The sequence below is a fragment of the Anabrus simplex genome, chromosome 1 (assembly GCF_040414725.1).
Source record: "Anabrus simplex isolate iqAnaSimp1 chromosome 1, ASM4041472v1, whole genome shotgun sequence".
Lineage (NCBI taxonomy): Eukaryota > Metazoa > Arthropoda > Insecta > Orthoptera > Tettigoniidae > Anabrus > Anabrus simplex.
Window position 1 is genome coordinate 641,525,786 of NC_090265.1, and position 12,553 is coordinate 641,538,338.

The following is a 12,553-nucleotide window of genomic DNA, read 5'->3' on the forward strand; positions in this document are numbered from 1 at the left end:
AACTAGCTGATGTACCCGTGCTTCGCTTCGGGATTCTCAGAAAGACTGTCTTTGTGGTCGTCCTAACTACAGTTAACTTAGGCCATTACAAAAACGTCAGTAGGACTGTAGGGATTAAAAGCAATGTTATCATATAAAATACTCGCTCAAATGAAAAATCACACATTTTCTCACTTTTAACGAACAGTACTACGATGCCGATCTAACAGTCCAAAGTTTCAGTGCTGGAATGACCAGGCCGCAGACAGCCGTGAACACTCCTCTGCCACTATTCCGTTAAATATACACACTGCTCATTCTAGTCAGTACCTCAGGGTAGGGATTGAATAGATCGAATGCTATGATGAACCAATGTGTTACGTACCGGTAATATCAGAACATTTATGAACCAGAGGAATGGCATGCTTAAGAAGAAAGTTATCTAACTCCCCAGCTACTTCCCGCCAGTATTCAGGGAGGCTGTTATACTCAGTACGACCGGGTGAGTTGGCCGTGCGGTTAGGGGCGCGCAACTGTGAGTTAGCTTCCGGGAGGTAGTGGGTTCGAAAACCACTGTCGACAGCCCTGAAGATGTTTTCCGCGGTCTGCCATTTTCACACAAGGCAAATGCTGCGGCTGTACCGTAATTAACGCCTGGGTTGCTTCCTTTCCACTCCTAACAGCCCTTTCCTATCCCAACGTCGCCATAATACCTATCTGTGTCGGTGCGACATAAAGAAAATTAAAAAAATTGTACTCGGTATACAGCAGTAATCCCGTCTATCGGAGATGACTGGCAACAGAAGACACAAAGCACATCACAACAAACAATGGCCAATGTAATGATTTTTTGTTCTTCAATGGTATGAGCTTTCTGTATTGTAGGCCTTCACATATAATCTTCTTTCGACTCTGTGATATTAGGGCGTCTTACGAAATTATTTATAGCGTAGACTGTAGTTCCTTATTCCCCGACTTTACATAACGATTTTCATTAAATTCTGTTTATCCATTTTCTCGTGACTTGGCGCTGATATGTACTTAGCAACAAAAATCCAAATTCATGAATATCTCTGTTATCAAAGCCGGTACGGTAAAAATGAATAAGACATAAATGATCAGAAATTTAAGACTATATAACTTAAGTAATATAGTTCTTGTCGATAGGACCTCTAATAACACAAATATTTGAGAATTAAATTTCAGGACTTCCCCTAAACTACCATTCTACTCAGCGTGAATAACATTATTTATAGCCTAGATTGTAGCGACATTCCCGGACACTACATACCGATTTTCATTAAATTCTCTTCAGCCGTTTACTCGTGATGCGTGGACAGACAGACAGACAGACAGACAGACAGACAGACAGACAGACAGACAGACAGACAGACAGACAGACAGACAGACAGACAGACAGACAGACAGACAGACAGACAGACAGACAGACAGACAGACAGACAGACAGACAGACAGACAGACAGACAGACAGACGACATTTTCTTGTTACTATGGACATGACCGATACAGAAATACCATCCTTTTTAAATTCTGAGCAATGTACAGACAAAACTCTTATTATATATATACATGCATATGTACCGTCTACTTTCCATTTTACAGGATCGAGCCTTTTAAATAATTTTATTTAATACTATGACGTAATTACTTTCCACACTGTTTTATTAGAAATCGTCTGTGACTGGTTGAACTCCGCTTCACAGTAATGTAAACACGGAGAGTCAGAGATATCATGAAGCAAAAAAACACCAAACTTCACGGCCGACTTGATGCGTTGCTCTAGCTAGCTCCTTACCGGCCTTGACGATCGGGCCCACGCCCTGTAATCGGAATAGTTTCATAGCTCGCCACGTGGCGCTGGCGGCCTAAGTTTGGTGGTAAATATGGAAAATATATTAAATTTGATTGCCGATTTATCGTAATTTAGACCTATGGAGAATGTTACATAGGTTAATAATGTTAAATTGATTAATCCTAAAGACTACTTTCGTCGATTATCGCCAGTTATAATGTCGTGAAATGAAATTGCGGAGAGGTGGTGTAGTCCATCTGACGTTCTGATACTTTGATTGCCGATTTATCTTAATTTAGATGAATGAAGGCGTATATTACATTGACTAATACTGTTAAAATGATTAATCCTAAAGGCTACCTTCGTTGATATTTGCCAAAATAACGTCGTGAAATGAAACTGCGGAGATGTGGAGTAATCCAACTAACGTTCCTTCACCGTGAGGAATAATAGTAATTACTTTTGTTATCCAAAGAATTTAGATACATATCAGAACTTACCACAATACTTTTGTCTCTGATGTTAATCTTGAGATTAAAAGTCATTGTTCAATTGGAGTTTTAAAATTTTTGAAGTGCTGTTGTCAAGAAGCGGGCGTGGTCAAAACATAAAAGTCTTATGTTTTCTACTTAAATATTCGGTGCATGGATAACATACATTTTTTGACTCAAACATGTTTACATTTTAATTTCAATACATATAGTTTCAGATTACATTTCATTCATACCTTGCACTAGAATTTTCAATACAAATTCAGTGAGAGAACACTTGTCAGTGTTTAAATGTTAAAGTTCGGATTATCTTGGAAAAAATGTGTTGTGTTGCTGTCATGTGGCAAATATGACTCCACCTAAAGGATTATTCAATAAAAGAAAATTTAGGGGTAATAAATACCTGAAAATAGAAACGGAAAACTAAGACGAAAGTGCTAATTCAAGGGTGGTTGTAGGGAGTTATAATACAAACATAGGTGTTTCAGTCATCTTGTGCTTGTAGTGCCATTTCTCTTTCAGGCATATCTCCATTGTATGCTAGTTTTTGTACGGTGAAACTGACATTTGAAAATGAATTTGTAAGTAAATCTCAACAATATCAGAATTGATAAGATTATTTTTTCATTGATTTTATAGATTTCTCATCTTTGTGTCAGCTTGTCAGTTGTAGCAGAAGGCAATAAATGATTTCTGAAAAATGCAAAAACTTTGAAGTGATTTCCTGAAATGAAGGTTACAGACAATAGAAGAAGCAGAATTTGTGTTAGGGACAAAGGTATCGCGATAAATTGCTTTGAGCCACTCCTTAATTTTGTCCTCGTCTACAGGGAATTCGTGAAATGATCAGTATCGCTTTCCTCTTTATCCTGTTCGAAGTACAAGGCACACAGCAATACATGTTAAAATATTTCCAAACATAGTTAAAGAAAAGCCAATCACTACACTACTCAATAAAAAATAAAAAAGAATTAGCGCATCAATTCAAATTCTTATTTAGGACGAAGTTACGGCGAAAAATCGCTTTGAGCCACTCATTACATTTGTTCTTGTTGGCAGAAAATTTCTGTTCGAAGTACAAAAAGGCGCACAACAATATCACATATTCCGTGATTTGTAAACACAATTTAAAAAATCAAATCATCGCACGACACAATAAAAAATAAACTAATTAGCGCATACCTATTAACTCTCAATAACAAGCCAACAAACACCTCATTGCGAACACATTACCAACACTTACAACAGTAAAACAATATAAATTAATGAAACTGGAAATGAGTTAATTTGCGGTATAGAGCTTCCTGTGAGGAGGCCAGCGCTCCAGCGGCATTATGGTGAAACTTTCCAATTACAGCTTTATGCTGGGCTTCACAAGCGATTGTCAAGGCCGGTATAAGGAGCTCAGCGAGGGATTCAGTCGGCCGTGCCAAACTTAATCCTGCTGATTGTCAAGGCCGGTATAAGGAGCTCAGCGAGGGATTCAGTCGGCCGTGCCAAACTTAATCCTGCTGATTGTCAAGGCCGGTATAAGGAGCTCAGCGAGGGATCCAGTCGGCCGTGCCAAACTTAATCCTGCTGATTGTCAAGGCCGGTATAAGGAGCTCAGCGAGGGATCCAGTCGGCCGTGCCAAACTTAATCCTGCTGATTGTCAAGGCCGGTATAAGGAGCTCAGCGAGGGATCCAGTCGGCCGTGCCAAACTTAATCCTGCTGATTGTCAAGGCCGGTATAAGGAGCTCAGCGAGGGATCCAGTCGGCCGTGCCAAACTTAATCCTGCTGATTGTCAAGGCCGGTATAAGGAGCTCAGCGAGGGATCCAGTCGGCCGTGCCAAACTTAATCCTGCTGATTGTCAAGGCCGGTATAAGGAGCTCAGCGAGGGATCCAGTCGGCCGTGCCAAACTTAATCCTGCTGATTGTCAAGGCCGGTATAAGGAGCTCAGCGAGGGATTCAGTCGGCCGTGCCAAACTTAATCCTGCTGATTGTCAAGGCCGGTATAAGGAGCTCAGCGAGGGATTCAGTCGGCCGTGCCAAACTTAATCCTGCTGATTGTCAAGGCCGGTATAAGGAGCTCAGCGAGGGATCCAGTCGGCCGTGCCAAACTTAATCCTGCTGAATTGTTTCTCCGCCTGATTGCAGCACCGTAAATCTATATCCATCTACATAAAAATGGCGTCTCTGCATTCCCAGCTCAAGTAACCTACCGCCATCACAATACTGACTAATGTGTAGGTTAATCCATTCCCAACAGATAATATCGCTTATATTACAGTATATTATAAATTTCGCATTACCTTCATTAATCCAGGACCAGAGAAACATGTTTACGACTCTGGTAGCTTAGTGGACTGCTCGCTAATTCAAATAACGTATATGTTTATGTTTTATTACAACATAACCCTATGTACACCCCTCTTACACGAATAACAAAATAAGAAAACGTCAATGCATGGATCAAACATGGACGATTTGCGTCGCTGCGAATCAAAATTATTTATAATTGCTATCAGTGCCCGCGACTTCGTACGCGTTGAATTTATTTCTGACTTATTAAACTTCTTTGCACATAATGTTTGATGTAGTATCATTGGAGACATGAACAAACAGTGGCATTAAACAATTTCGGTGGGCTTAAATTTCTCAACAGAGTAAGCAAGTAAGCCTATATCATATGAACGCTTCTCTGTAGACAATATTTGATGTTATATTATTTTCTGGCATCAAGATACGTGCTGGCCTTCTGAGCCCAAATTGGCAGGTTCATTTATTGCCGGATTGAGTAGCTCAGACTGTAGAGTGCTGGCCTTCTGTGCCCAACTTGGTAGGTAATTACATAGATATTTAAGAATTAAATGTTAGGCCTTCCCCTACAGTACCATTTCACTTTGTGCGAACAAAATTATTTATAGCCTAGCTTGTAGTGGCCCATTCCCCCACTCATACCGAATTTCATTAAATTATCTTCAGTCATAACTCCCTCTTGTCTTATTCTTCAAGAGAGAATTCCTTTACGATTTTTTATTTTTTAAACATCTTCACAATTTTCCTTCTCGATATGGACCAATGACCATGCGGTTTTTACACCTTAAAACAATCATGACGAAAGCCATTGCCAAAGACACGACTGAACCATATTTCCATGTTAGCAATGCTCGGTGTTGATATGGACTAAGCCAGACGTCATCACGTATAGTCCTGACGCTCAAAGCATACCCACGCGGTATCCTCTGATCTCAAAACTTGGCCCACCCTGGTAATAATGAGGGTTGTCATTCTGCCCGCCCTAGTGATAATGAGGGTTGTCAGTCGGTTTCTTTCCTCTGGACACAAGAGGCGCGTGTCGTTTAAAAGGCAAGTGAGCTCTGTCAAAAGCAAGGTTGTCATATTTTGCGTCGATTATTTAAACATGTTAACATTTAATTTATTCTAAAGTCAAAATATAAATATAAAAACTTGATCATGAACCACAGCACATACCGATATCGCAGAATAATTTGTTTCGTGGTTAACACGTGCGGTGGTCACAGATGTTGAAAGAAAGAAAGAAAGAAAGAAAGAAAGAAAGAAAGAAAGAAAGAAAGAAAGAAAGAAAAAACAGGAAGAAGGAACTGGCGAATAAACTCGACAAAGACTAAACTTAAATTGATACCAAAGTAGGCCTATTAAATTATACGTAATTTCATGCTGCTAATATCAGTGTCTCGCTTTCAGTAAATAAAGGAAAAGTAAACAATTATTTACAATTTGTTTTATGTCGCACCATCACAGATAGGTGTTATGGCGACGATGGGCTAGGAAAGGCCTAGGAGTGGGAAGGAAGTGCCCGTAGCCTTAATTAGGGTACTTCCCCAGCATTTTCCTGGTGTGAAAATGGGAAACCACGGAGAACCATCTTCAGAGCTGCCGACAGTGGGGCTTGAACCCATTATCTCCCCGATGCAAGCTCACAGCGGCGCACCCCTAACCACACGGCCAACTCGCCCAGCAAAGGAAAAGTAAAATCACGAACTAGGGACTGGGATAATAATAATAATAATAATAATAATAATAATAATAATAATAATAATAATAATAATAATAATAATAATAATAATAATTGTCCGCCTCTGTAGTGTAGTGGTTAGTGTGATTAGCTGCCACCCGGAGGCCCGCATTCGATTCCCAGCTCTGCTACGAAATTTGAAAAGTGGTACAAGGACTGAAACGGGGTCCACTCAACCTCGGGAGGTCAACTGAGTAGAGGTGGGTTCGATTCTCACCTCAGCCATCCTGGAAGTGGTTTTCCGTGTTTTTCCCCTTCTCCTCCAGGCAAATGCCGGGATGGTACCTAACTTAGGGCCACGGCCGCTTCCTTTCCTCTTCCCTGCCTATCCCTTCCAATCTTCCAATCCCCCCCACCAAGGCCCCTGTTCAGCATAGCAGGTGAGGCCGCCTGGGCGAGGTACTGGTTATTCTCCCCGGTTATATAATTTCCAGGTGTGATTCCCATGGTCTCCACATCACTGCATGAAGTGAAATGAAAAGCAACACACTTCACAAATATTAATTAACGAAGCAAAGAAATAATCCAAAACTTTCAAACAGCGAACAAAGCAAGTGTGAATTGTCTGAGCTGAAAAAAGAGACTGACGTCTATTTAACAAGAGGTGCATTGGCAACAGAGTTGTGAGGATTTCTGAAGGGGAATGCGAACTTCCGTTTTAAAGCCCACTGCCGTCATAAATCACCCCCTGCTAGGCAAGTGAGTGGCCAAGGAGATCAAACGTTTGCCGAACTCTTTGAATGCCGCTGGGTACGCTTTGCCCGTCTCAGCTTTAGTTGCTCTAGGGAGCCGGTGTTGTTTGCTCCGCTCGGGACGGGTGTTGGTCACGTGACAAGAGAGCAGCGGACAGGCGGTTGCATACCGTGACCTACTGTACTTGCCGCTCGGAAATGTTACCATATGAACAACAGCTTTTTAATAATAATAATAATAATAATAATAATAATAATAATAATAATAATAATAATAATAATAATAATAATAATAATAATAATTTGAAGCATGAATCATATGAGAAGAACAAGATACGGATTACGGAGTACAACAGGACAAGAAAATTATTATTTGACAAAGGAAATATACAGCTGTGTGCAATATTTCCTGAATAAATACATTTTCACGATTAACTGAAGCTTTGGGACACGCACATTTACCGAAAGAAAATACAATTTATGTGATTTGTACATGTTCTTTGCACTCTCATTAACACACATTTCAATATTTCTATGGCATTTATGATTATGACAACAAATTAAAAACACGAACTGAAACACATCACTGGTGTACTCCTCCTTCACGGGACCTTTGGGCTCGTTTATATAGTAGTGTATCAATGTTTGGTATTATCGTTTGCGTACTGGCAAGTCGCAAAACATATTTCAAGTTTTCATCGGTGAGCCTACTTCTGCGTCTAGATTTACCAATCTTCATTAAGGAAAACATATGTTCACACAAATAAGTTGATCCGGTGAGAAGGGGTGGAAAAGAATATGTCCAAAATGATCGAGATTACGTGCCAATAGGGCTGATCTTTGACTTAAATTATATCTGGAGTGTGACTATTCACCTCAACGACACCAAAAACTATGGATTCAACATTAAGGGTAGGTTGTTTTCTATTATTTTTATACGTCACCCACTTTCCAACCCCTCCAAAGGAGTCCTATGAGTGTCTTCCACGACAGTATATTTTTTTCCAGATAGTAAGTATTATGTGTACCAATTTTGGTTGGCAGCTATGCCCAAACGTACATGCATAATCTAGAATCCTGCAGCTGATGCTGCCTAGGTTACGGCAGTTCATTCCTTTATCCGATTCCTAGAGCAGGGGTAGTGTGTTGCCAATATCTCCATAACGGTTTATTTTAGGGACTTAAACCATGGTTTTCAGGCCCGTAGGGCTCACCGAGTCAAGGAGCTTAAATTGAGCTTTCTCTCGTCCTTGCACGACAAATTCTATATTAGCCTATTATTGTTATATATCCACATCGCCCCACGCCTCAAATTGCTTCGAAAACAAAATATATCCTATAGAACTCAGCGATAAATGTATCTATTAGTGGAATAATTTTTAGAATCGGTCCAGTAGTTTCTGAGATTACCCTCCAGATATACACAAACTCACAAAGTTCGCATTCTCTCTTTATTATATTAGTAAAGATTAATTTAGAATTTAAAATTTGTAAATTCGCCATAGTATGAAATAAAATATTGTATGCAATAGCCACTAATGTGATAATAAAATAGAATATACTTATTTATCATCTACAAGGTGTCCCAATTACAGTTGATGTAATAGAAAAATAATTTGTACATCTTCACATGTTTTCTACATATTATTCACATAATTCACATAATTTACAAAATTATCACGTTCCACCCCTGAGAAGAGCTTTCCGTATTGATTGATGGAAATATCAAGCGACCCTTCCAGTTGATTTATGGATCTAAGGGCTTGCATCAAGCAAGAATTTTCGTGTGCAACCGTCCTACATTTGGGCAGGTGGAATGTACATATCTGCCTCGTTCGCCTGCTTGGAACATGAAGTGAAATCAACCTCAGTATAGGTGGGCAGTCCACTTTACTCTTCAAGCTTTTAGTTGCTAACATTGCGTTCACCAGCGTATTTATTCCATTTTTCGCTCTCGATTGACGATGCCTGGAATAAGCAACAGAAGTCTAAATTCATGAATTCATGAATTATATTATCATTGTCGGTACACGCATACCCGTCATTCAAATCACTTCATTACAGAATAAAGTTAGTGCGAAAGCTCAAATGTAATCATAGTCTTTTTCAAACAAAGGTTTATGGCGCGATAATCAAGACAGACAAAGATACACGCGACACGCACTGGCAGCAATCTTGCAGTTGAATGAGACGCCTCCCTCTGAATCTTACAGCTTTTATGTTGTTGTTGTTTGAGTCATCAGTCCATAGACTGGTTTGATGCAGCTCTCCATGCCACCCTATCCTGTGCTAACCTTTTCATTTCTACGTAACTATTGCATCCTACATCTGCTCTAATCTGCTTGTCATATTCATACCTTGGCCTACCCCAACCGTTCTTACCACCTACACTTCCTTCAAAAACCAACTGAACAAGTCCTGGGTGTCTTAGGATGTGTCCTATCATTCTATCTCTTCTTCTCGTCAAATTTAGCCAAATCGATCTCCTCTCACCAATTCGATTCATTATCTCTTCATTCGTGATTCTATCTATCCATCTCACCTTCAGCATTCTTCTGTAACACCACATTTCAAAAGCTTTTATAGAGAGCAAAAATTGAAGCCACGTCGGGTTAACTCCCGACAAACATTCTTGAGATTGGTATTCAGCTAATTGACTGCTTCCCACGGTGGTTGTATTAATGTAGAATTATCGAATTTGTCATATATTAATGGCATTTCGTTTACAAATTCTTCATACCTGCTTGAACCTTATCTGAACTCTCTCGAGATGGTATATGTGGGCTTTCTGATACGGGACCCACACCTCACAAACATACTCGATAGAGGGTCTCACCAGGGATACGTTTAAGTTACTCCTTTCGAAAATCGACGAGGGCGTAAATATCTCACTTATAACTTAAAAGATCACTTTCTGTGCCAGTTGCGTAAATAAATATTACTTTAGGCGACACTCCGGAGATAAAAGGATATTTTTACCTAATCCATGGATTTTCACGAACATTTGTATGGTATATGTATCACAGCTATGGAATTTTTGATTGCAGAATTTTTTTAAGTAATAGTAATTTTCACCTACATAAAAGTAGAGATATCACGAACATTTTTTCATATGCAATTAATAGCTTTTCAAAAATATTTTTTTTGAAATTTCTAATTCCATATTTTCATGAAATTTAATTAACATGTTAATGAAAATTAGGTAGATAATACTTCTTTTAAAAGCACTACGTATCGATTCTTCTGTACACTCGTAAGTTTGTATAATTTTTACGTTCTAAAATTTTGTACTTAAAAATCCCTATTACTTAAAAAAATTCTGCAATCAAAAATTCCATAGCTGTGATACATATACCATACAAATTTTGTTACATTTGGCAGAATATTATGGTTGAAAAATGGGATTTACATGTAAAATTACAATTGGCAAACAAAGCATAATTACAGTGATAAATTGTTTGAATTCAACGGAATAACTTCGGGACTAGAAAAATCAATCCTTTCAATTTGAGTCATAAAATAAATAACAAAAATGAACAAAATATCGATTTTTATCGGACTGTCACCTTAACTACTCGGCTAAGTAGTTTTGGTTGAACACGTTTACTAACTAAATCACTCATCTCGGAACCACATTACTAGCCTGGTGTTTAAGGGCTGTGTAAGGCCGTTGCAAGATGCGGCTTTTTGTTTTTGACGAGGCCTTGGACATCAGTGCTTTTATTCAAAAATGAGAAAAGGACGATGTTGAGGTCGGAATACTCATCTGTCCTCCAAAGAAAATGTCAGGGTAATCTGGGTTACATCGGGAAGAATGTGGAACCTCAGTATTTTATGTACGATAACATCTTCAATCCAGATACTATATAAGTAGGGCCCGGACTTTTTAGAAATGCATATGCGCATATGCAAATGCATATTTTGGACGTTAGTGCATATACAGACATATTTTTCTCTTATGTGTGATCGAGTATCTAAGATTTCTGAACGAAATGAACATTTAATGATATCTGTATGTTGCACATCACTTGGCAACATGAGAAACATTCCCTGATCAAAGAAAATGCCTTCAGTGTCGCAATAAAAGTAGGAAGATGGATAATGACGTTTTCACAACAGCAATCTCTTTCTTTCTGACATTCCTTCCTCCTCCTCCTGCAGTAGCCTCTCAAGGTTTGCTTATAAACAAGTGCGTGCATCTGTTAAATTGCTCTTCGTCTATTGCAGTGTTTTATCAGAATTTTTTCTTTTTTTTTTTGCTAGGGGCTTTACTTCGCACCGACACAGATAGGTCTTTTGGCGACGATGGGATAGGAAAGGCCTAGGAGTTGAAACGAAGCGGCCGTGGCCTTAATTAAGGTACAGCCCCAGCATTTGCCTGTTTTTACCAGATTAAACTGCAGAAATGCCTTAAAGTCTTTGCCAGAAAAATGTTCCGAGCAGTCAGTGCCGGTGTACAAGTATTGCCCAGTTACGTCCGTCGACGTAGAACGATCATTTGCAGCGTATAAATTACTTCTGTTCGACAACAGATTGTCATTGACTTCTGAAAACATTGAAAAACTGTTGAAACCTGCTGCCATGCATCATTTTCTAAGGAATGAAACTTGTTTATCAATTTAACACTGAGTTAATATTAAATAATTTGTTTGGTAATTGCAATATGTTTTATTTTTAGTGAATATTTTCGTGCATATTTTCGTGCATATTTTTAACATTTTTAGTGCATATGTGCATGCATATTTTCGGAGTTTTTAGTGCATATGAATCCGGGTCCTATATATAAGTAAGAGGTATCATACCGTTGCTAGTTTTTCGATGTCGTCTTCAAGAGCTCCCAGAGAGGCTAATCCGAGTTCCTGCGAGAACTGAGCGAAGCTGGGATTGGCTAGCAGTGGCATATGACCCAAGAGCTCGTGGCAACAGTCCCTGAAAACAACAAAGTAATCCTACTAGTTTTCTTTCTAACTAAGACAGCAGGTGATATGTCTATAGAATGGTTGTTAAAGAGTGCTTTATTATTTTTAAAAGAACGTGATGAAGGAAACCAGGTTCAAATTAGGTATACAGTGTATTATCTCCTCCCATCTTCTACTTACGGTTCTGGTGTGTAGAAAGGATCCGAGGAGTGTCGGATGTATTGCGTGCAATGGAACACTCTGAAGGCCAAGCCAGACAGGAAGTCCCTGGGAGAGAGGTAGCCGGCTACTGGACGGAGTTGAAATCCCGTCTTGCCTGGAACACCAAGAAAGAACAGAACATCGAACAAACAAGGAAATAAAAAGTAGTTTAAAGAATTAATAGAGCAAGGAAAGTGGAATGCACTTGTAGAATGAATTGAACAAGGAATTGTGACTACTACTACTACTACTATTTTCATTTCTCCCCTGAAGGGGGAGGCGAGCCTCCTAGACGGTAACGCCGTCTCTCAGCCCAGGAGATTTGTTACGGTGAAGGAATGTGCGGAGAAGGTGAGAGGGGTGCCGGCCGTGGCCTAAACTAGGAACTGTCCTGGCATTCGCCTTAGTGCAGGA

The 12,553-nt window shown here is 39.4% G+C and overlaps 1 protein-coding gene across 2 annotated transcripts in view; it reads right to left on the bottom strand.

Annotated features, from left to right (window-relative positions):
- Trhn (tryptophan hydroxylase) overlaps nucleotides 1–12,553 on the bottom strand; it is a 177,785-nt gene that overhangs the window by 15,625 nt on the left and 149,607 nt on the right. For both annotated transcript variants that reach the window (XM_067135743.2, XM_067135741.2), the window contains 2 exons: nucleotides 12,119–12,254; nucleotides 11,822–11,948 (listed from right to left, as the gene is read on the bottom strand). In XM_067135743.2, the coding sequence (XP_066991844.1) occupies nucleotides 11,822–11,948; nucleotides 12,119–12,254 (263 nt within the window). The remainder of the gene's footprint in view (nucleotides 1–11,821; nucleotides 11,949–12,118; nucleotides 12,255–12,553) is intronic.